This window comes from Neolamprologus brichardi, chromosome 6 (genome assembly GCF_056152115.1).
Source record: "Neolamprologus brichardi isolate AB-2024 chromosome 6, ASM5615211v1, whole genome shotgun sequence".
Taxonomy (NCBI): Eukaryota; Metazoa; Chordata; class Actinopteri; order Cichliformes; family Cichlidae; genus Neolamprologus; species Neolamprologus brichardi.
In genome coordinates, this window is record NC_142109.1 from 29,580,565 (window position 1) to 29,606,151 (window position 25,587).

General features: G+C 39.3%; 3 protein-coding genes across 3 annotated transcripts; 2 read left to right on the top strand and 1 right to left on the bottom strand.

Annotated features, from left to right (window-relative positions):
* Positions 1-30: 30 nt before the first annotated feature.
* Positions 31-3,598, bottom strand: c6h22orf23 (chromosome 6 C22orf23 homolog). Its single transcript, XM_006790617.3, has 8 exons — positions 3,514-3,598; positions 3,193-3,293; positions 2,570-2,632; positions 2,165-2,266; positions 1,665-1,823; positions 1,362-1,496; positions 1,015-1,115; positions 31-932 (listed from the first exon to the last, which is right to left on the bottom strand). Exons 2-8 carry the CDS (start codon positions 3,284-3,286, stop codon positions 837-839), a joined length of 750 nt encoding a protein of 249 aa, XP_006790680.2. The 5' UTR covers positions 3,287-3,293; positions 3,514-3,598; the 3' UTR covers positions 31-836.
* Positions 3,599-5,861: 2,263 nt separating this feature from the next.
* Positions 5,862-10,982, top strand: klf1 (Kruppel like factor 1 (erythroid)). Its single transcript, XM_006790616.2, has 3 exons — positions 5,862-6,184; positions 7,311-8,169; positions 8,260-10,982. The coding sequence occupies exons 1-3, from the start codon at positions 6,110-6,112 to the stop codon at positions 8,433-8,435; spliced, it is 1,110 nt and encodes a 369-aa protein (XP_006790679.2). The 5' UTR covers positions 5,862-6,109; the 3' UTR covers positions 8,436-10,982.
* Positions 10,983-22,723: 11,741 nt separating this feature from the next.
* On the top strand, positions 22,724-24,978 carry LOC102797348 (uncharacterized). The gene is made up of 2 exons (XM_006790615.2): positions 22,724-22,894; positions 23,264-24,978. The coding sequence occupies exon 2, from the start codon at positions 23,336-23,338 to the stop codon at positions 24,545-24,547; it is 1,212 nt and encodes a 403-aa protein (XP_006790678.2). The 5' UTR covers positions 22,724-22,894; positions 23,264-23,335; the 3' UTR covers positions 24,548-24,978.
* Positions 24,979-25,587: the final 609 nt, after the last annotated feature.

Sequence of the window (25,587 nt, forward strand, 5' to 3'; positions counted from 1 at the left end):
AAAAGCTCAATCAAAGACTTCTAGCTGCTATATATACACATATATTTTATTTGTGTTTGTGTGTATTTTAGTTTCTTCAGTAGTAGTTTTACAATTGTGTTGGTGCTTGTCATCAAAGCATTACACAAACATAGATATAGTATTTATAAGTGGGTTAGACTGGAGGAGAAATTAGACGAGTAACGACCTGCAGACGAAAAACAAACTGCCGGTTAGTTTTAAACGGGACTTATTCATTTTCCAAGGAAAAGCAGGATAGGTGTCCTTTTATTATGGAAGGTAACAGATGCAATATTGAATTTCAAAAGAAGAAAATATACAGTATTTTATCAACTGTAGCAAAAGCCCAGTTTATAACGGTTTTAACTATCGAAGGATGGACCTGAGGTATACAATCATTAATTTATATTTAACTATGCCTTTTTGTGCGTGTGTGTTTTGCCTTATAGTTTATATCGAGTGCCATTTATTTTATTGCATACATCGTTAGTTCGAGCTAATGTAAACGTGTTTACTCATTCTGTTCGTGTTTTCGTCTCTTAGATGATGTATTTGTCTTGTGTGGCTGTGTCTGTTGTCTGTTTCTGCTCTGTGCCTAACTTCCTGTTCAGCTGAAACAAAGGGCTTCTGTGCCACCACATTTTTGTCATCTTGTACATTGTCCTAAAACAGCAGGACTGTGTGAAATACTGACACTGGGAGGCAGAGGAATAAAAGAAATTCACACAGTTGGGTAGATGTGTGTTGTATTCACTGGCGTGCGCGTGTGACTCTGCTCTGATTGAAGGTATGTCTCTTGCTTGAAGAGAAGCAGACCGCCCGGTCAAAGACAACAGTCAGTCTTCTTTGTGGGCTGCATTTTCTGTCCTCTCTGTGTTTGTATCAGATGTGGGAACGTGGGATTTTTCCATTATCTCCAATTCTCGTAATTTCTGTTATTAGAGCCAGGATACATTTAAGTGAATCTGGTCACATCTACTAAATGAACATAATAGTGGCTCAAAGCACGTTTACCTGAGATATCTCAGTGTTGATGATGTCGATATAATCTTTCTCCTGACCCAGGGAGGCCATGTCTTCCAGAAACTGTCGTCTTTCCTGTATTTCATTCAGAACTGCAGGAAAAACAGAACGTGTTCTTACTCTGAGGGTCAGTGAGCACATTGATCTTGTCATGAGGCTCAGAAAATATTCCCTAAAAAAAAAAAGAAATTTCCGTTTTTCAAATGTATCTTTTGTTGCACTAAAATCACCCCAAGGTTCCACCCCCAAAATTGGGGGTTAAACTCTCCCTTTAAGATTCAAATATGATGCTGGTGTAACCGCTCCACCTAATTGTTTTGCTCTGCAGTCAGCCTCACCTTCCTGATAGCGATCCATCTTTGGTATTTCTGAGCTCTCATGTTGAGGAGGCTTCTGAGAAGATCCCGCTCCGGGCTGCTCGGTCCCATGTGCAAAGATGTTCTGAAGCTTCCTCTTCTCTTTCTCTAGGTCTCCTTGGGTGACATGAAGAAAAAGTTCCGCAAAACAGAGCCTGACTTTTTCTCAGAGTGCAGAAAATGGAATAAATGAAGAAGAAAAGGAAAGAAATGGGGGGAATTGAAGTGATCAATGACATGCAATATACACATAAACTGAAATTTATGTCAGTTTCAAGAACGTACGTGTCGGACCAGGACAAAACTTTTCTCTCTCGTAGCTGTTCCCAGACCGACATGCCTCGGCGGTGCGTTTCTGAGTGTGCACTGGCCAGTGTTTCTGGACAGATTTACCAGGAGGAGAAGACTGTGCCGGATCAGAGGTGAAAGGCAAAGCTGTTTCATCTGAAGGAGAAAATTTTACAACAGCGAAAGTTTTTTGTTTACAAAAAATGAAGCGTTGCTAATTGTGGATGCTTTTTTTCAAACCCCATATTTGAAGTGTGGGACTCTTCCCGACAAGCTTTGCATGATTCACAGTTTAAAGAAACTTTGTGAACAGTGCCTGGGCTAGGCCGAGGTTCTCGATCATTTGACGGGGTACAGAGTATAGACATAGCTTCTCCACACTAGAAGGAGTCAGCTGAGGAAGGTTGGGGATCTGAATAGGACGGAGAGGTGTTTTGGTAGTGTCTGGGAAGAGACCCGGAACAGACAAGCTATGGACATTGTGTCACTTGGCTTACCAGGGAATGCCTTGGAATAAGAGGTGGTGGCTGGGAGGAGGGAGATCTGGGCATCTCTGCCTAGATCACTGTCCCTCCAATCCAGACCCTGGGTGTCTGCTCCTTACAAACAGATTTGAACAGCAGGTGGGAGTTACAACGTGAACCACATAATTTAGGCAACCATATCAGGTACACCTGCTCTCAGGACATCATGCCCGAGTGTTAAATCAATCTGAAGTCCAATAGTAACAGTATATGGCACCATAAGGGCCAAAATCATGATGGTATTTAGCAATAGGTCATATGTACGGAGTGGAATATTGTTATTAACCTCTAAAATTTTGACTTCTGGTACAGCTATATCTTAAGTATAAATATAAGAAAATACACCATGAGACAGCATCAGACCTTTAACAAACTTACTCTTTGGCTGATTGTTGATCTGTTTTCTCTTGAGGTTGGTGACCCTTGATTCCTGCTTCAACACTGAGCACGGAAACAGAACAATAAGAGTACACAGCACAGGCCTCAGCAACGGTAAATGAAACACAGACACAGCTCTATAGCGGGATCATAAATCCTGAGACCATGCTGAAAATCTCTCATATCTTCATAAAATTTGAGGACATGCAAAATGAAGAACAAATGTTCTGACCATGAAAAGCTCACATGGTGTGTTTACAGGACTGACAATGACACCGAAGTGCCTCACACAGAGTGAAAGGCGCTGGTGGGTATATTTAAATCTGGAAACCCCAACTTCCCTCTGACCCAGGACAATTTATCTGAGGTTTTAACTTCAACATGCCTGAAACCTTTGGAAGAACTGCTTGAAGACTTAAGTAATCCAAAACTATCAACACATCAAGGTTGAACAAAGCTGGGCAGTCTGTGGCGGGCTGATTCCAGCCTGTCAACACTGTATTTCTAATTCAAACTGCTGCACTGATATCATCATGTACGCATGCTAGAATATGCTAGAGCAAAATGTAAGGTTTTTATTAATGTTTCTTTAGTGAGCTCAGATTTTTTGAAGCATAGCTTACATCTCAGCATGTCCCGGTTCTCCTTGTTTAACTGTGTGGCTCTGGGGCTGTTCCACAATCCCCTGCTAGCTGAAGCCTGTGAGGAAGTTTCCATCTGCAAACTAAAACACACAAATTACAACCCAGAATACCATTGTTTTAGTTCAATTTATGATGCTGTTATTCCTGAATTTAACGTGAACTTCATCGCTGTGATCTATGAATGACTTCAACACGACCTAAAGCTTCGGAAAAAAAACGTTAATCTACAAGACAAATATCGTAACTAAATATTATATTAATAATCTAATATTAAACACTAATAACATTATTAAAGCTTACCTCGTTGTTTTTTAAGGAAAGGACAGTCTTTTAAAAAGGAGACCAACTTCAAACTCAGGAAGACGGCACTAACACTATGTTGCTATAGCAACTAAATGACAAAAGCCCCGTTTTAACTCACTGAAATATGTTTTTTAAAAAAGAAAAAAAGAGGGAAAGACAGAAAATAATGACTATAAAACTTTTAGTAATTAAAATCTTTTTTAAAATCTTTTTTTAAAAGATATTTTACGCTTACCAATTGTTTCAAGACAGTGGTGCAGTGTCAACTTTGGCCACCAGAGGGAGACAGATTATTATTTTTATTACCGTTTTAATGGCTTCCATCAGTTATTGATTTTATTTTCATTTATTTTAGTTTTGTCACCAAGAGTCTATTAAACATTTTTTATTCTGTTAAAATATATACAGAGAGGAAGTCAGGAATTACTAGAAGTGCCAGCTAGAAAATAAAATAGCTAAATACTATTTTTATAGAACAAAAAACTCATATGGATCCCTAAGATATTGACATTATATCATTAAAACTATAAGGGATTTAAAAAAAAATTAAGAGTAATGCAAACTAATTACCAATCGTGAGACTCAGGATGAACAAATGCATTTTCAGTCAATGCCTTTGAAAGTGACAAATAAACAGCCTAAATTGAACTTGTTTAATAGAATAGAATGGCCCTTTATTGTCATTGTACATGTACGATTCAATGTGTCTATAAAGCAGTCGATCATTGCAGCTTTCAACCTGCATAGTGAATGTCTTATGTGTCGTCGTCACTCTGAAGACTCTCAAGAGAGAGTCTTTATCAGTGGCAGGCAAGTCATCGGGGGTCAGCAGCAGTCAGGGCATCATTATCTGTGGAAATACAGCAGCCTGCATTTGCTGAATGTCTGCAGATAAACAGCAGCCAGAATATAATCACCTTTCACACATAGGTCTTCTCAGAAGTCACACGTCCTCGCTGGGAATACAGACACAACCTGTGTGCACAAGTGTGTTAAACTGTAAGCAGCAAAAACAGAAGAGGTTCACTTTCTGCTGTAGAGTCAAACAATTAAAATTACTACATATCCATTATTTGTTTTAGTATATGTTTATATGCCAGTCACCTGTTTTTAGGTATTTACACAATCATATTAAAAGTATGCACGCTGCTTTTTCAAATCATGTATGCTTTCTTTTTTCAATTAACATGTCTATCAACATTAAACGTGCATAAAACGTCCCTGTACGTGTGCCCACACAGTTTGGACTTTGTGCCAAAGCGTGCTTAAATAGATAGCGGCCTTTCATCTGATAACAGCCAATGATCTGTTTACTTGTGAATGAAAAATAACCGAGTGTGCGCCATTTGTCTACAGGCTTAATTTTACTGCACTTTAAAGGCATTTGTGTAGACATTCAAAAGTATGGATGGTAGTTCAGTAAACTTAGAAGATGTTTTCAGCATTATTTATCCCCTTTTTTATTTATTTGCAACAATTTGCAGTGACTGTTACTATCTAATTATCGTGATTTTATTATTTTTTGTATCATTTTAAAACTACTCGTTCAGTTTTGATGGAGCAGCTGTTTAATCCTGTTATGGCTAGTGTATCATATTTGATACATTTTAACCCTACATCATTAGCATGATTTTGTTTCCCTGAAATACCTGATGTACACTGTCAGACACATGCAGTGCTACAAAAATGCCAAATGATACAAATTAAAACTCACATACGCAAATTTATATTAATTTATTAATTTATTGTTTAATTTTGTAAAACAGTTTCCCCTTTTCCTTTTTTGACATATTCTACTTACAAAATAAAAGTTTCCAGTGACAAACCAAAAATGTTTCTTTTGTGTTTAATGCGTAAACAGTTAACAACTATTGCTTTAATCCTCATCATCATTTGACTCCCTGTGAAGCCTTAAAAATGTGTGTGTTGCTATTTGATCCCAACTTTTTCCTCTGTGAACTAAACATCTGTAAAAACATACTTTAAGAATTTTAAAAACATGAGTGTAAAATGATTGTTCAGCATAAACACGTCAGTGACCATTTCACTGATAATGATTCATCAAATTTTAGCTTTTAATTGGAGCATAAGCGAAGGTTCTTTGGTCTTTCCTCATATGTAAAAGGTGAGAGGACAGCCTGACGCTCAATGTTTTTTCAGGTTTTATTGCTCTGAAACCCACACAACAGGAAGACAGTGTGCTGAGGTCAGATAGTAGAGTTTCTTAGGGTTTATAAATGACCGGTCTTAAAGGAACCAGTGAAGTAATTTACACATATGCTCCACCTCCTAACGGTTGAAACCTACATGAAAACGAGAGATTTGAAGTTAGACTTGCAGCTGACAGAGATAGACAAGAGAGAGGAGGGAGAGATAGCAGGCAAGCAATGACGAAAAGGAGGCAGCTCTGTGTGGCCTGTTTGCACTGAGTGGACTGTAACTGGGATGAGAGGCCTGGTGAGCTGGAGTCTGACTTCCTGTTAGCTGAGGGTGAGGTGGGCATGTAAAAAAAAACAACAAAAAACAGAAGTATCCAAAAGAAAAGAGAAACTTTCCTGTTCTTGTTACACCCGTTGCCATATCAGACTGCTTGATGGCTGTTACCCAAGCTGTGCTCCCTTCCTTCAGCTCCTTCTCCAACCTCTCTCACTCCACTGACAATATGAAAGTAAGTAGCATGTTCACTTCAAATACTTGATTCTTTCAGCGAAATATAGTGACTCACCTTTCATATAGTGTGACCATTTAATATTTATGTGTCTGCTTTTACTACAAAAGTGACGGAATAATGCTCAAAATTAAACTGCTACAAAAATGACTTGTACGTTTTTTATTTGTTCTAAAGGGCTCTAAAAATATACTGCATACAGTTTCAAGATGAAGTTAAATGAAATTTTATTTACACTTGGTAGCTTTTTGTAAAATTTTGCTGTTGTTCCAATTGAGTTTACTTATTGTATTGTGGATTGTGCTGCTTCATATGAAAAAGCAATGAAATCACAATGTAAAGAAAGTCGGCAGGGAGCAAAACTGTTGGCTTAATAAATAATTTATTGAATATCTTTAACGATAGCTTTGGATTTGTATTAGAATAATACATCTATTTCCACAGTGGGCAGAAATCAATGCATTTTTTTTTGTTATTTCTGGCAATCTGAAAAACAAAAATTACTATTATGTGAAAGAAACTAAACTAAATTAAATCAGTAATAAAGAACAGTGACTTTGCAAAGTCTGAAAGTTTTACAATTGAAAAACAGTCATTAATAATTCAAATTTGTAACAGAACCCAGGAGTGGAAATGTCCATAAAGATAGAAGTATGTTGAGACGGAAGCTGTTCTTTTTATACAGAACTAAAAATAATATTGTTGAAGTTCAAAAATACTCTACACTTGAGGATTTGTGGCTTTGCAGATCCACTGTAATGTACATGTGATAACAAAAGTCTGTCTGTACATAGAAAAACTGAGACATTATATTGAAATTGCACATAGTTTTCTCAAACCATCTCACAGTGGTTATTACGCAACAGTTTTACTGGTCTGGTCTGTTTTAAATCAGATTAGGCGCTTTGTGGCCCTAAGCAAGAAGCTTGACTCACTGGTGCAAATGCTAGGAAAATCTACTCATTCGATGAAATTCAGCTGAATTTATTATGGGCTTATATTATTATTTGGTTATTCTGAGGTAGACAAAATAAGTAATCTAGTTTGTTTGTATATTTGGAAAATACCCTCTGTGAACATTTAAGGATGTTCTTGATTGTCATGATCTTAAAATTCTCTCCAACAGGTGTGTAAGTCAGATGGGTCTCTCCCTTTGGACTCCCCAAACACTAAACTGTCACCAAAGAGCTCTGAGCAACTGCAGGTCTCTGAACAAATGGCAGAGGAGCTCCTGGATGATGACAGCCAAGCATCATGGGACATTGAGTTTCTGCTGTCAGAGTGGAGCAGCCCTTCCCCCGACCCCAGCCCCTCTCTCAACAACAGCAACCAACTGCTTCCGCAGTTTGACCCAAACACTGCATACCAAGAGACGAGTGTGCTTAAGGACCCATCAGGACAGGAGAGTCTGCAGATGAACAGCGGCAGCCTCATGACTGAGCTCATGTCCCCTGCTGAAACCACCACAGTCCAGCCAGAGCTGTACCAGCGTAGTTTTAATGACGATCAAACAGGTCGAACTTTATTTTCTAATGTGCATAACATAAATCAGTTTGACTTCTCCCAAGGAGGAAGTGTTGAAAGACACAGCAGAGGAAGCCTCAGTAAGGTTGCATCATGGGACTTCAACCCCTACTATCACCACCACCAACAGCAGCAGCAGCCTCCCATGGTGGCCATCCCTGAAAACAGGTTCATCCGACCTCAGCTTGTGACCCCTGACCCTCGACACTACCGCTACTTGCCCCACTTTAACCACACTCCCAGCCTTTACTGTGACTACAACCACAGCCAGGGGCATTTGCCCCTGCACCAGCAGCCTCTGCTGGTTGGACAACAGGTGCCCCCTAGTGGGTTGGAAGGGAAGCGTGGCAGAAGAGCTACGGGGAAAAAGAGACCAGCCATCCACAGCTGTGAATACCCCGGCTGCAGCAAGACCTACACCAAGAGCTCGCACCTCAAGGCTCACCTCCGCACCCACACAGGTAACCAACAACAGAAACAACTGATCATAACTCATGGTTTAAGTGATACTTTTTTTTTAAACTGCTATCTGCTTTATTATCTTTTATCAGGTGAAAAGCCTTACCACTGTTCATGGGAGGGCTGCAGCTGGAAATTTGCCCGCTCGGATGAGCTGACACGTCACTACCGCAAGCACACGGGTCAGAAACCGTACCAGTGTATGCTCTGTCAGAGAGCCTTCTCTCGCTCAGACCACCTGGCTCTGCACATGAAGAGACACAACTAACGCTCTCGCATATACCCAAATCTGCACCTCTGCCATTATAAGACATTTTAATTTTGTCTGAATGTAGGACCTCAAAAGTCATCTGGTGTAGATGTTTTTGGTATACTTACAAAACAAATGAGATAGGTCTAACTCAAAATCTAATTGAAAACCCTTCAGCTTCAGAAATGATTGATATCCGTCACTTAAAGAGTGACCATTAGTAATTGCTGAAGCACCGGTAATTAGAGGAGTACTTCACAGAAAAAAAGATGGAGCAAGGGACTTGCTGCAGGCATTGTAGCAAGTATCTCCTTTGTCTCTCTCTATTACACATATTTTAATTTTGAGAACCTTCAATGGTGTTTCCCTGTTCTTGAAGGGCACCACGTCTATGTTTTTATTATAAAACTCTGCTGTAGTAGCATTGCATGAGTCACAGTTCAAAGCAAAACTTCATCTTATATCAAATCTTGGTGCAATCGTGCCTCATGTTATCCCTGGTCTCAAAGAAGCCAGCTTTACCATGACTGGCTACTCGTCATAACCAGAACATCTGAACAGCACACGTGTGGGGCTTTTGTGCTAAGATGACAGTTTTAGAGATATCTACCTCTGTGACATCATACAAAAGAACTTGTAGAAACTGAGAGTCTGACACCTGAACATTTAGCTGATAGGATTACTCACACATACACTGACCTCAATATGTGAAACCTTAGCCTTATTTAACATGAGCATCCACCATTGTTGACAGACAATATTAGATAGACAGATAATATTGGGTACCCTTTAACCATCACATCTACATATCTGAGCACAACAGTTACCAACCTTAAATCAAAGACTTAGTCCTAACTTAACCTGGCAGCATGTCAACCAGAAGAAGACAACCTTTGTAAAATAAGCATGTCTAAAGCTATAAGAGCCGCTTTTACAAACACTGTACACACTGTGGGTTTACAGACAGTGGACTTAAACACTAACAAAAGACCTAAAAGTGTTTGTAACATTGGTTACAAGATGATACGCAACAGTGTATCCAGAACTAACAGCTTACGAACAAAGCCATGAGTGCTTATTAGCCATGCTTAATTATGTCAGCACTGAGATGATATAGTCATCTCAAATTATGTTCCCCTTACAGGCAAAGAAAGATGAAGTACTGATATTTGACAGATTTTGGCCAAGTGCAAATATCAATGTTTAATTCCCCCTTTTTGTGCAAGGGAAAGAAAGAATACTGCACTGCAGTATGACTTTATATCCTTACAAAGTATCTTATAACTAAAAATCTATTACACTGGGTTCTATACAGTTTAAAAGGACCACAAAACTGATGTGACACAACAGTTAAACATCTTGCAGTCAGAAAGAGAAACACTGACCCATACCCATGAACTAGTGTGTCCAAAATGGTAATAGAAATATGACTTAAATTATATGTAAATCAAACTAATATTGGTTTATTTTTTTAAACATATTTTTATTTAAAAATAAGCATTTGCTAAAGCTGTAAATAATCAGCATTTTTTCTGAGCTCTCTATTGTCATTAAAAATAAGCAACATATTTATTGTCACGATCTTTTACAACAGCAGAAGATACTATTTTATTTGTAAAATATTTTTATTTCAAAAGAGCGTTGTTAGCATTGTTGTGTTAAGAATTTTTAATATTGTTTTAATTCCAACAATAAAGACTTTTAATTCTGTAAAACTGTTGGTCAGTCGAGCCTGATTTAAAAAAAAAAATAAAAAAATAAAAAATAAAAATAAATCACAAAACCAAGCTGGGACTTCAAAATTATTGAGAAATACTATGATATTTGTCAGCAATGGTATTTTTTTTTTCATTTAGTGGTTTATTAGTTAGTTTACTACTCTTTTTGCACAACAGGCCACAATTTATGTCCTTGTCAGTACTGCAAAACCGCATTTTTCAGTCATTAGTACATCAAACTGGACCCTTCAGTGGGCCGGTTCTGGTCCGTGTACTGAATGTTTTATACCCCTGTCCTTAAATATTGTTTGCTTTACAGCAAGATTAGGACGAATTGTCCGTTTCAAGTCATTTGAGGTTTTCAAAGAGAGTAAAAACACATTTTTCATTTTCCAAGAGTGAGAAAGCACTATGTTTGATATCAGCATTTGACCTCTAGATGTCAGTGTTCTGTTATCACATCGGTCTTCCAGGCTGCAGGCAGGTATCAGCAGGCTGTAGGCGGCTGTGTCTGCTGTGTTTCTAATCTGGGTAAGGGTGAGGTAAGGATGGGGATCTGCTTATGTAACACGGTGCACTGATTCATCCTGATTATGTCAGATGATGGAGTTCATCATCACATTAAGAAGCTTCCTCTCCCTCCATCTAACAAATATATAGAATGTTGTGTACCGCATACCCTCAGGGAAGACAAACAGACTCACAACCTCACACACTTACCAGCATCTACAACACATGCTTAAGCATACACATTCAGCAATGAATCTGCACTGCTTTGTAAACAAAGTTAGAAAAACCACTGCTGACCTAATGTGATCCACAACAAAGCATTAATATTGACAGTATTTTAGTTAGTATTTATTTAGTTGCATAAAAGATCACAGAGATTCTGAGGCTTTGGTAAAACCTCAAAAAACAAAAACAAACCAAAAAACAGAGAGGGTTTGGTGCATGAACACATTTTAAAATGAGAGATATTCATTTTAAAACCAATTATTGTAATTGCAAGTATCCACTTTGTAAATGGATTTAACTTCCAGAGCATGATACTGAAGTGATGTAATTTTGTACAAAAGCCTGTTTGTAACTTTTTATAAACTTAAATGGAAATACTAAGTTCTTCGAAAGACTCAATAAAATCCACGAAATTCCTCTTTAGTAATATGGAAGTCTGACGTACAGTTAATTTAACCCTCATGTTCTGGATTTTCTGGTATGTGAACAGGAACAGTTATATCTTTACCTCTCATGAGACCAGTTATGCAATCATACAAATGTTTTGCAGGAGCCCAACCAAGTCAAGGGTTAGTTTTAGTGTTTGATCTGTACTAGCGATTAAGACTGAGCTGCTGCAGCTAGGTCCACTTTGATGTGCTATCATGGCTAAAACTGGGTTCTTAATCCTGCTAATCGGGGACAACATAATGAATGTTGAGCAGTGACGTTAACTAGCTAGTACATGCATCAACACATAAATGCCTTAATCAGAGCCTGAAAGATCTACATGAAGTTAATAGTAAATGATGCCTTTTAATCTAAGAGCTAGAAAGTCCTTAAAAGGGACCTAATATGCTCATTTCCAGTTCCATAACTATGTTCTTGGACTCTATTAAGGTAGCTTTGCATGACCAACAGTTCAAAATAAACCTTATTTACCTTGTGCTTGGTCTTGGTGCAGTCCTCCCAGTTTATCATGGTCTACCATAACCTGTTTTGCCTTCCAAAAAACAGAAGGCTTGAACAGCAGGTCGGCGGGGCTTCTGTGCACACAGCCACTACTTGCAGATACACTTAATGCATTATTTGAAATTTTGGTCAGAATGAGGTCAGAAATGAAATGAGCAGAGCCAATGAGAACCACAGAAGTGAAGTGATAAGAATTTAGTGATTCCGATTCTACTGTCAATTCCAGTATCGATTCATTATTGATTCTCTTATCGAGTCTCATTGGCTCCACTTTGACAGTAAACACCATCGCTAAGCAGCATATCAAAGACATTCATGCAAATTAATGACATGTTGTGGGTCAAATGTTTGTTCATGTTGGAGGTATTTCCCCTCTTTATTGTGATCACCATTGGGGTCATTACTCAAAAAAAAAGGTAATATATTGTACAGAACATTTTTCTTAAATGTTCTTTTCTTAAAGATACTTTACACAATTACTCCAAGCAGTAAGGCATTCATTATGCTACTCGTTTCATTACTTTCATGTTACTCTGTAAAATAGCTGAAATTCAGTGTCTCATAATTACCATTTAGCACTACAGTCCCTCAGATCAGGCTTGGCCAACTCCAGGCCTCGAGGGCCGGTGTCCTGCAAGTTTTAGATCTCACCCTGGGTCTATACACCTGAATCAAATGATTAGCTCATTACCAGGCCTCTGGAGAACTTCAAGACATGTTGAGAAGGTAATTTAGCCATTTAAATCAAGGACACATCTAAAACCTGCAGGACACCGGCCCTCGAGGCCTGGAGGTTTGGACACCACTGGTGTAGATGCTTGCAGCGAGGTGAAGTTATGTTAGCAGCATAATGCAACTGTTGTGCTTGATGTACTGGATGCAGTTTGCACTTTACTCAACCAAGTAGGAGCCCCTGTTAAAAATGAACACCTTTAAGCTCAACTGAAATTTGCAGCTGCCCACATGGACAACAAATAAGACAAAGGTTGAACCATTTGTCAACCGTATGTCATTACATAATCAAGGGCTCATACACTTACTCACACACTGCCATGCAAATTGAAAGGTGCAACGTAAAGTGTTCTGCCATTGGAATCAAACCACCAACCCTGTCATAAGATGGAAAACCTGCTTTATCACCCGAGCCACACCCCCCTCAAGCAATCATGATAATTTTAGAGCTAATAATAATAATCTGTTCTTCACTCATACAAAAGATGTTCCACATCATCAGATAAATCACAAATATGTTAGTGATGGTCATGAGGCTCCATCTGCAGTCTATTTTAGTGCAGCGTTCAGGGGTAAGTGATTTGGGATTTAGAGGTGACCTGAGGATAGAGGCTCTGGCCTGTAGTGCCCTAAAAGAACAAACAAACTCTGAAACAAATCTGCTTTCTACTTCCATGTTCTACTTCCTCCTTTCATGGTTACATAACGTTATAGCTAACCCCTTGATTGGAGTGATCTTATCTCTGAGCATGACAAGAGTGTACTAAACAAAGACATTATTATAATGCATGTGACCAGGCCAAGGCTTAAACACCATGTGGCATAAACAATGATGGTAATGTGATGTTTTTCAGTGCATTTGATTTCTTTTAGCTTATTCCACCACATTTTTTCCTAAATCCCCAATGCCAGGTCATTAATGTAAAAGACTCATTAAATAATTTGATTTGATTGTTTTATATAAAGAAGGATATTTTCTTCCTCCCCACCACCCACATGAACCACAGAAAACAATTTGAATGCTGCAGTGGAAGAAGGTTTACTGAGGACAGAAGCATAATTAAATCCTCCTCTTTCTTGTTGTTTCCCCCCCTAACAAGATACGTCATTTCAGTCACTTATTTAATCAAGTTAAGGAGAGGGAAAGGGAAACAGGGTAGTTTCCAGATAAGCAAGCTCACATCTGGAAGTACCGACAGTTATATTTTAACAAGAATCAAAATGTAACTTTAGAACTCAAACCAAAAAAAACAAATACTTTCTCTATACCTGTTTTACTTGATTTCCCTCTCACATCTAAATATTGTATACTTCATTAATTGCATTTAATATATTTAATTAAGCTTTTTTCATAGTTTACATCCTTTTATATTGCTTTAAATATTGGGCAGCTTTTAAGGAGTTAGAGTCTTAATGTATTAAGACTCAAAATTATAAACCCCTTGGACAGCTGCTCTAGACTCTATTGCACAGATTCTCAGATTAAGCTTCCTTGAAAATGTGCGGTCAGAAGTCAAGAAAAATTGGGACATTTTCAGACACTTAAACACTAAATTGCAACTGAATTGCAGTGTTGGAAAGGTAAAACACATCATCTGAATAGTAACGCTGTCTGAACTCTGCAGATCAACCGTACTGCTACCCTTCATATCACTAAAATAAACATGTGGAAACACTCTCACATGCAATATACACACAGTATATTATAGAATTAATATTTTAGGATATCTGCTTCTCCAATGAGCATTTTATAAATGGATTTTCTCTGCATTATTAAACCCCGCTATTTCATCTGTATTTTTTATTAAACAAATGTAGCATGATTTTGGACTGGTAACTGTCCGTATGGTATATAATATAAGGATTTCTAAATGATGATAAAGTAGTTCCACTCAGTGTGTTTGTTCTCTCTCTCATCGAATTCAGTTTGATTATTTTAAGCCAGTATGAATGTGTGGAATCATTTACTCTTTGTCTGCAGTTACACAACCTCACATAATGAGAATCTTGGCCTGCTGTCCGAGAGCAGGATGAGGATTAGAGCGCTGAAAGCCGCTGCAGCACTGAGACTGTTGAGAGGGACTGCGAGTCCAAATGAATCAAAGGAAAAGCTGGGAGAGGGAAGAGGGAGAAAGACGGAGCGGGGGTGGGGGTTATCCGCCTGATTTGAACTTCAGCATACACACACAGAGTCAAACAAGGCCACAGAACGCTCTGTGCACCGGCAGTCAATTACTTTGTACCTTTGTTTTTCAAAGAGCTAATGAGGCTTTGCGTACATATGAATGCATATGCAACAGGGAGGCTTCACTGACATAATGAACTGCCTGTTTTTAAATTTTAATACATGCATATAGTATGGCAACTCGATAAAACCAGGAGACTCATAATTACAATACAAATGGCCGCAGCAGAGGCAAAATGATCCTCTTTTAGTCTTTAGACTTTTCATTGACCTGTTACAGTTGTTTCCAACTCCAGTGTAGCTTTGCATGATTCACAGTTTATAATAATCCTTATCTTCCACTGCAGGTCCCTGGTTTCTGGTCAAACAACAACAAGTTTTGAAATTTAAAACCAACAGTAAAACATTACATGTAAAATAAAAAGGTCACCAGATGAGTTTGTTAAGCATACTTGTTCTTTTGGAGAAATCGGTAAATAAAAGCATCCCAGATTATTTATACTGCACTTAATGATTGTAATGCAAAACCCTAGTTTTCTCAGAAAGCTTCATATGCCCCTTATTAATTTTTTTAACATGCTTTTGAAGAGGAAATAAATGTAATTTTTATTTCCTTTTTTTTTTTTTTTTTTTTTTTTTTTTTTTACTGTTTTTACATACTGCTGGTTACTTACAGTAAATAATAGTGTAAATGTGCTAACCAGCTATGTGATTTCAGTTCACTTCAGTTTATTTTTATACCCCAATGTCACATGTGGAGGTTAAAAGGACATCACAGGCATAAAAACATATCAAGCTGATAGGTTGTCTACACATCAGAACAGACCTTTAAACAAAACTGTTCTCTGCATCTGCCATGTTCCTGAATGGGCATGATTCTTATCAGTACAGTAGTATTATTAAGTTAAAATGGTATTTAAATGTCAGAATAAAAAAGGGGTATCTTGAAATTACTGTCAGAGTTTGCTTCCTTAAGATTTTGAGGTAGGCTGTTCCGGAGTTTGAGAGCATGAACTGCAAAAGCTAAAGTATTTAGTAGTTTATGATTTGGCAGGGGTCATCAAACTATAAGATATAAGATGACCCAAGACTATAAGATTTTGTATCGAAGTAAAAGTATTTTAGAATCAATACTGTAAGATTCTGGAAGCCTACACTCTTTGCTAAGAGTGGACATGTGTTACTGGTTTCTAACGCTGACATTTTTACGAGTAAATAATACTCCATGTAACTGGTGAACTCTGTGATGCTAGATCAGGTGGTTTACAAGGTTCAAATGAGGACTCAAAATGTTATTACGCGCGTTGATATTTTGCACAATATTTCGGTTACATAATCCCGGCTGCAGAGTGGACACGTCGCCAACGAAGCATGTCCACTGATGCTGGTTGATGTTATGACTTTAATCTTTAGTTCAATACACAGGGACACGGTAAGAGTCATGGTGGATCAGAGCAGGTGTTCAGAGGTGAGTGTGTATGCACACCTACACAGTCTGTGATTATAAACTCTCCTCTTTACTGGAAATTACTTTGTTTTGGCAGACATGAGAGAGTTAAAGCAAATCCATTTGGTACTGAAGAATAGTTATATCCAGCTGTTTTGAAAATGCAGAACACAAAGTGCTGAATTAATTCTAAATTACACTTAACTTTAGACATTTCTCCAAAAAAACTAAATTTAAATTGGAAACAGTTGACATTACAGATTCTATATCCATCATGACTCTTGTGATGGCAGAGCTGTACCTCAGGCCTACATGGAAATGTACCAATACCTGCTGGGAAGACTACCATGGACTTTGACACTCATGTTCAGCTGTGTGAATTCTAGTAATGCTTGTGACCCCTTTTATTTAATCTAGAACCACCACCAGGTCTAACATGACATAACATTTCCAGAATCCCTCAGGGGCCAGTTAACATACCAGCATGCAGACTTGCACATACATCATTTAACGTTATTTACAGTTTGCTGCTCATTCAGCTCAATTTTTTTGCTCTAGCCTCCAAAACCTACACGGTACGTTGCAGCATGCACCGCTGGATCTTATCTGCTCTGTAAAGTTCGTAGAAACATTTCCACAGTCACACTGATGTCACCAAATTTTTGATGAAAAAAAAAAACCAAATAGTGAATTTTAGTTCATGGGTCCACATTTCTCTCAAGCGGGGAACAGCAAACCTGTTACATAATAGGGTGACCGGACCTTGCAAATGGAGTATGGGGCAAAAAGTATGTTTGTTTTTGACAATGCTGGACACATTAGAAATGCCGAGAGGCATTTGACGTGTAAAGGTCATGTTTTATTTGAATGCAACCTTACCAAGTGTTATTAGAAAGCTCGAAGGTAAGATAAAGTTGTTGTCACCATGGCAAAGAAAGCAGCCATCAATGATTGTGCAGTGGGACTGGCTTTATTTCACTTTAACTTAAAGACACACAGGGGCTGCTAAACTCTGAAAGACAAAACAAAGTTAGACGTTAACTAATTAACTTAAAGGTTTAAACTCAGAAAAACAAATCAAACTCACCTCAGCTGTCACCCACTGTGGGAGTGAAAAGAGTGAGTAACAGGGAGCACAGTCTATATATAATGTGTGGCAGTTGAGTTCAATTAAGGTACAAAGAAACTCAGAAACCAATCAGTGATGAGAAAGTCAAGACAGTGAGTGAGGCGTGAGAGAGTGAGGAAAAGGGTAAATACAACAAGAAACTTTACTACACTAAGTAAATATGAACACTATTAAAGGAAAGTACATTTTAGTTTTGTGCAATAATCTTCTACTAATACTTTTGAAAGTATTTGCACAAAATAAAAATGCCTGAGTTCAATTCCACCATCAGGCTTTCTCTATGGAGTTGCATGTTCTCCGTGTGTTTGCGTGGGCTCTCCCCAGGTCCCCCAGCTTCCTCCCACAGTCTAAAGACATGCACTTAGTGGGGGTAGGTTAATTGGAAACTCTAAATTGCCCATAGGTGTGAATGTGGGAGTGAATGTCAGTGTGAATGGCTGCCTGTGTATATGTGTTTGCCCTGCGACAGACTGGCGACCTGTCCAGGGTGTACCCTGCTTCTCGCCCTAAGACAGGTGGGATAGGCTTCAGCACCCCCTGTGACCCTGAAATAGGATAAACAGAAGCAAATGGATGGATGGATGGATGGATGGATGGATGGATGGATAAAAATGCTGTGAACTCTTTAAGTTGCTATTTTGTTTAGTAACGTCACTGAAGCAATGTGGTGACCTGCATTTTTCCATATTGGACATTGTGCAGATAGTGTACAATGATGGTCTGTCAACCAGCCTGAGAACCATGATAGCATCCTCTCATTTAAGGAATTCAGTGTCTGTCTTCATGCTAAACAGAATGTGGAACATTGTCTCACTATTTGGGACAGTGGGACAAGGGATAAAAAGTGCTGTACAGTCCTACATAAAGTGGAACATCCAGTTGCTGCGTTGCATAATACCCTATGAGAAATAAACACCACTCAGTTTTTGCATTCATTTTATTGTAAAGGAATACAAGTACTGCTCTTTCGTTTACAAAACAGGTCAGCAGCATGAGAAATCTTAAGAAAAATAAATGAATTGCCAGCAGTATGTCTCAGTCCTTCCATATTCAGTCAGTGTATATTACAAAGAAACACAAACACTGACACAACTCCTTGGCCTGACTACCTTGCTTTGATGTGGTATAACAGGACATTGGTCATATTTATGTCTGTGAAAAAACTTCAAAACTAACAATAATTCAGGCCTCTGGCTTGGATGAAATTATGAAATTTGGACAACAGTTCCCATGACTTGATGTGATTTTGTAACATGATGCTTCTTTGCGCCAAATACAGTGAAAAATGATGCTCTCATGCACTGCTCTTTTCCCGTTTTACATATCCAACTTTTGCCTTGATTGGACCCTTTGACCAGTCGTTTCTGGCTCTGGGCCGAGTCTTTGACACCCAGCGTAGATCTGCATAAATTAAATGAAAAGTGTTGCCTTGTTAAATGGAAACTAAAGAGGCCGACACAGAAAAAGGAGAGGTTCAGTGTGAAGAAGTCCCATGTGCAAGGAGGAAGTATCACTGTGGCACAACGCTTATGGAACAGTGTTCCTTTTTTCTGCAAAAACTCACCCCAACTGAACTTTCAGCATGGCACAGTCCTCACATGCACTTTCTCCGAGTATTATGCAACAGCTTGCTTCCCCATTTACACTAGCTTTCAGGGCACAGTCTCCATAAAGATGTCTTTACATTTTTCATTAACGGGATTAAATAATTTACAGATTAGCTCATAGGTGTAGTAACTCTGTGATTAGCTTCTCTTGTTCTTAACATAGCAAGGCTATAGTCCTGAAAGAGAGAAAACATGCATGGTGAGCTGCATTACACAACTATGCTGCCTAATAACCTGATGTTGTAATGGAAAGAAAAACAGAATCATATTGTCTATGTGCTCATTTGAATTTAAGAGACATAAAAAAGCATGCGCACAGTATTTTTCCCCCATGTTTCTGTGTACCTTGAACTGCCCGTTAGTGGTGCTTACTTGGAAAGAGCAAATGAGGACAACTTAAGCAACCACGAGCACTGCCCGCACAGGCTTTGGCAAACCTTATGACCTCATGTAAAAACATAATTAGACGAAACAAAGCAGTTAATGAAAATCTGCTTTTCTCCCTAAGCTTCCATAACAAATATTTATCCTTAGTTATATCTTCTAGGTTACACAGCCATTCCAATTCTTATTTTTGAGAGGCCTTTATGGAAACCTAAACTATCAAGTTAAATTAAATATTTTGTTTACTTAAGTGGTAATAAAGATAAATGACATGCAGTTTCGGAGATTTCCAAAGCAGCACTTCCAGGTACAGCTATAAGGGTAAAATTGATGTTGTTGTAGAACATACAGTATTCAACACTTAAAGCCCCTGAAAGGTAGAGGTAGAGTGAATAACATTATCTCAATATAATAGGACTTCGATACACCAGAGCACCTCTGATGAGGACCAGACTGTGATAACTACAGAAATGGTTTCCAAAGTGGGGTCTGTGGACTCCTAGGAGTCCATGACTCATAGCCCAGGGATGCAAAGAATAAGAAGTAGTAAACCGTAAAAGTCTTTTGCCATATTAAAGAGTGTTTATCTACAGATGGGTACTAAATGTTTAGGACATTTTCTAATGTTATTGACCACCCAAAGTGCATAACCCAATCACACACATTCATACGGTGCTATTTTATGTGCACTTTAAGCATTGCACACACCCACCCACACCGATGGGAATCAGAGGTAAACTGGCGTTCAATATCTCACACACTTTCAGACTTTCTCACTGACTTTATCCACAGCAGCACTTGGTTTTAACATCTGTGTATTTAGAGAAAGCGTTGCTCTTGAAACTTGGAGAAAGCCTCCAAGCGGCTTTAGAACAAGAGAGCAGAACTGTGCTGTAGCACGGGGCTTGGACATGAGTCGAGTGTGTGAAGATAAAAGCCTGACAACTCTCCACTGACAATGTGTCTAAGCTGCCATCTGTACAAATAGTGTTCCTTTAAACCTGTCTGATTAGTGATTATTGATTGATTAGCAGACAGTCCACTCTACCCCTGAGGCACAGCAATAGTTCCAGCTATTCTGTTAGAAAAATTTTAATTCAGTCTCTTTGTCAGAGACTCTCGGGTCTTTTGAGGTGTTTCCTGGCATGACGTTGGACCAGGGTACCATGAACAAGGTGGCCTAGTCTGAGAGGCTTTTACATGATGTGGGTCACTGGGAACATAATTTGAATTATTGGTGAAATAGTAGAAACAGGAAGTGTTATGTGATGAGAACAAGCTCATGGAAGTAATATGATGACAAGGTCACTGGCCTCGGGTTTTTACTGTTTCATTTTTTTAAATTCTTGGTTAATATGTTTGAGTTGGGCTTCTGTGGTGTTTTGTCACTCCAAGTGTTTGAAATGTTCATTTTTTGTGGTTGCTGGATTTCTGGGTTTCTATTTTGATTTCTTTACTCTGGTAAAATGCAAGTTTTGTTTCTAGTGACATCTTTGAGTCTTTAATTCCTGTTTTAGTATGTGGTTGTTCCAGTAATGAGTTTCAGTTTTGTATCCCATGTTTTGGTTCATGTTTTGGTTTCTGTTGGTAGTAGTTAAAGTTCCCTCAGAGTTTCCCTGTCTTCTGAGAACCTTCACAGACATATTCCCTATCTTCTCTTCTCTCTGCCGCTGTGTATCATCCAGTGTTCCTTAGTCTTTGTCTTAATGTTTACTGTAAGTCTTCTTCTCTACATGTTCAGTGTGTTTCCTTATCTTGTACTTGTTCGGTCGCCTTTGGTTATCTCCTGATTTATTTTGAAGGTTTGTCTTTCTTTCTGTCCTGCATCTGTTATGCTTCCTATTTGTCTGCTAATTGTCCTGACTGACCCCCCCCCCCCCCCCCCCCCCCCCCCCGTGTCTATTCCACTGTTTTTGTGGATTACTGTTTATTTATTCCACTGACTATGTTATTTTTCAACTTACTGTTACATCCTATTAGTAAAAACACCTTTAAATTGGTCTCCAGCTTTTTGGTGCCCTCTCTAGTTGGTGAAATTTCTTTAACATGGTTTTTGTAAGACCTTACAGTCCTTCATAGTGACATTATTCCCAGTGGTCTCTTTCAGCAGGACAATGTGACATTGCAAAATTGATTAAGCATGGTCTAAACATGCCAAAGAGAAACAACAGACCTCGATTCAATCAGATCAAACATCTATGTATAGTATGTCGGCCACTGGTTACAGGACTTAAAGGATCTGCTGCTTGAACAGGACACTTTTAGATGTTGTGTGCCTCCAAAGGTCAAAGCTGTTGGAGTGTATTATTTTAATCTGTTAGAGGAATCCTGCTGACTGTGATTGATTCATAAATTTATATAGTGCCAGTTCTTAACAACAGTTATCTAAATATTGCTTTAGTAGGTTAAAGACACTTTTAGAAAGAAAACATCAAAGTTCAGTCAGTCCCCTATGACAAAGCACCTGGCAAGTGTGGGAAAGGAGAACGCCTTTTAAACAGGAAGGGGTCTTCAGCAAAGCCAGGGTCCCATAAGGGAAGCCATTTACCTTGTTTGGTTGGAGGTTTGAGGGGACAAAAACTACTTTACTGCTGTATCTGCTGAAGTTTAATAAAAAAAAATATGTCTGATAAATTCTGGTAAACTTCTGAACAACTGGACCCTCCTGGGAGGAGAAGAAAAATTCAAATTTAAGGTATGTCTGCTACTTTTCAGGCCTGGAAGCTACATCAATATTTTATATACAGTCTGTGAGTAAAAAGAAGGACGTCATTCCAGTAGACGATGTCAAGTGACCCATGGTGATCAACTTGATACTTATAGAAAGGTACTTTACAAAAATTAAGCCCATAAAAAGAAACTCCAAACTGTCTCAAACTCTTTTATCAATAATCACGATGAAACTTATCAGAACCAAACGTATTTTAATTTAAAATGAGAAGTTTTACTTATACTTTAAAAACATTTCGACATTTCATCTTATTTCTGTTCAAACATGAAGCCAAAAATCTTATTCGCCCCCTGGTGGCTGGTTGCAGTACAAGCCATTAACCACGCCCCCTCAATATTACACGGTGAGATAAATTAAACTATAATAGAAGTACTTAAAGCTTAAACGTAGAGCTTCTGTCTTATTAAGCTCGTACATCATCGTAAATGTGTTTCTGATGATGACGCTTTAATTTGTCCTCCTTTTTTGTCCTCTAGTAACCTCAGATGTGTCAGTTATGATCGGAGTCCCGTCTCTGCGTGTCAGTCAGACACGTCACACGAGAGTTAAAAGCGCCGCAGGTCACAGCTGCCGTGGAAGTATAAATTTAACAAGCCCATCAGACTTATTTTACCCCTACCTGTCTGTTTTGACTCGGCTGGCTTCCCGTTAGGAGGAGGAGGAGGAGGGTGAAGAGAAGGAGGAGGAGGAGTGTGTTACCCGGGGTGAGGTTCCGACCCCGGCTGAACCAGTGAGCGGGGGAAGGAACGGCAGGGAGATGCGGTGTGTTGAGGAGCAGAAACGTCTGAATGACCGGCAGAGATTTGCAGTCTCCTCTCCGAGCCAGAAGGTTTTTATCAGTTTGCAGCTGCTTGATTTGTAAGTAATATACATTTACGGCTTTTAAAGTAACCTTTACAATCATTATTTTACCCTGTTAAGATACGTGTGCTATATTTTATTATTCTGTGTGGGGTAAACATGAAGAACTAAATGACCCATTACACATTTATGGCCATTTGATGGCAGTAAATCAAAGTTTTCATGTATAATTTTGGACATAATCAAATAAGACACCTGGGATTTCTAAGCCTTTACGTTTGTAATTATTCATTTTGAAAGCGTTTCCCTTTAAATCTTGTATTTAAAAATATTTTCCTGCTAACATTAATTTGACAATCGGTTTAAATTTTACAACATTACAAATTTTCATCTCACCACGTGGATTCTTATTTTTTTCTCCTCTAGGTGGAGCCATTACAGCATATTTCACCGGGAGCTGCCAGCCCTGCAGCTCCTTGCAGTCAGGAGTGTGTGAACATGACGGGTCAGACTGTGGGAGGCGTCATCCAGGATCTGTCGGTGCCCTCTCTGCTGGGTGTGGGGTCCAGGCCTCAGGGGGAGACCGGCTCCTTCACCGAGGAGGCTGTTTCCATCCTGACCTCCACGAGTCAGCTGGCCCGAAGCCTCCTGGGTCACACGTTTGCCTTCAAACGCAAAGACAGCTTTAACAACGCTGAAGCCATGGCTGGCAACAGCTGTGACGAAGACAGCGGTAATAATGCACGTCGCAAACGGGAGTTCATCCCTAATGAGAAAAAAGATGATGGCTACTGGGACAAGAGGAAAAAAAACAACGAGGCAGCTAGACGCTCCAGAGAAAAGCGGAGAGTGAATGACATGGTGCTGGAGAGGCGGGTGATGGGTCTGCTGGAGGAGAACGCCCGCCTCAGGGCCGAGCTGTTGGCCCTCAAGTTTCGCTTTGGGCTTGTTAAGGACCCCTCTAATGTGTCCATCCTACCGTTGACTGCGCCCTTCTGTCCTCATCCCACCCCCAGATCAACAAATCACTACCAGGCTCACACTGATGGCTCCCCATATGTCGGCACACAGGCCAGTGCCAACACTCACCAGATCCTCTCTCAGGCTCCGCAGCAGGGCGCCATCTATGGTGCAAGAACAGCTGAGTTGAGTCATAGTGGATCGCAGGAGACTGGGGTTGTGACCTCATGTGGCTCAAACGTGGGGAGCCCTGTGTTTTTTGATGACACACTGGGTGAGAGTGGCAGGCCTTCTCCGAGGGATGTGACGGAGGAGCAGCAGTGCTGTGAGAGTCAGTATTTAAGCAGGCAAGACTCATCGGACGGTTTGAGGAGTCTTCCACACAAGCTTCGTTTCAAAAGCCCTGGGGGAGGCAGCAACGGAGGGGAAATTTCTGCATCACCTGACAGCAGGAATGGTGGCCTGCCTATAGCCATGGTGGGACCAAACATCCAAATGAGAAACCACCAGCAAGTGGGGTGGGACGGCCAGGTGGAGAGCCAGGCTTCTTGGTCTAGAGAGGATGCCTGGGGTGTGCAGTATCAGGGTTCACCTTCAGGATATAATAACTCATCTTTTCAGCAGAATTCAAGCGACCACAGATATCCAGCAGAGGACAACAGCCTCAGGTCGCAGATCAGCAGTTTGTCCCAGGAAGTGGCTCAGCTCAAGAAGCTCCTGTCTCAACAGCTGCTTCCTAAGATGGCCTAAAACCAGATGAGGGGACGGTCAGATCCACACCATATTTCCCCAAATAATCAAACTCATTTTCCCAGACTGGGATGAGCATAAGCAGCTACCTCTGAAATAGCATGACATTTTTTAGTGGCCTGTTTGCTCCAGTGATGAACAATACAGCAGGAGCAGAATGAAAGAAAGTCATCACGTATACGCAACACTGTATGTACTGGACTGAAACGCAAGAATGAAGTGTCCATCATCTGCAAAAACCTCTTTCTCATCAGATTCAACCTCACCTTCAAACTCGTCATATTTCGAGACACCTGGCACTTATTTTGTGTGTAAAATTAAGCTGTTATTCACATGACATTTTGGAGTGTACTGTGGTTTTTGTGCCATTCACTATCGTAACCTCGATGTTACTTTTCAAAACTGTGAGTGCACTCAACTGTGTGGAAATAAAATCCTGCTTTATGTAAACCACCGTGAGCATTTTTCCTGATAATAAATTGCAATTTTTTTTACTACAATTTAAAATCACAAACAATCTGCATTTGGTTTTGCACTCACACACATCCCCATCTGTTTAATAGTCATCACAAATAAGTGTAAAATTCTTACATTAATCCTAACCTAAAAATTGGCTTTTAATACTAAAACCAAGGCTTAACCCTCAACACACCTTAAAGGGGTTTTTAAGGGTTTATTTGAAGGTATTTAATCGTTTAATTGTCTTTAATTGATATTTAATTGTCTTTATCTTTGGCTACCTTAGACAGTCAACTTAAATGTTGTTTGGACAACCCATCGGCCTGCATATGCACAATCACAAACACTGAAAACTCCAAATAAATTTAGACTGATCATAGTTTAACAGTGAATGACTGTGTTGCATTTTTCTGAATGACAGATATTTTTAAGAAAGGGGTTTTTAAGCCACATCTGGCACTAATGCTGGGCACAACAGGAGCTATGGTGTGGCACTGGACCTCTGTAGGGTCCACTGCGCCAGACTTTGAATGTTGCAATCCGGCTCAAAAGCCGCAACATAAATATGGAGACTAACACTA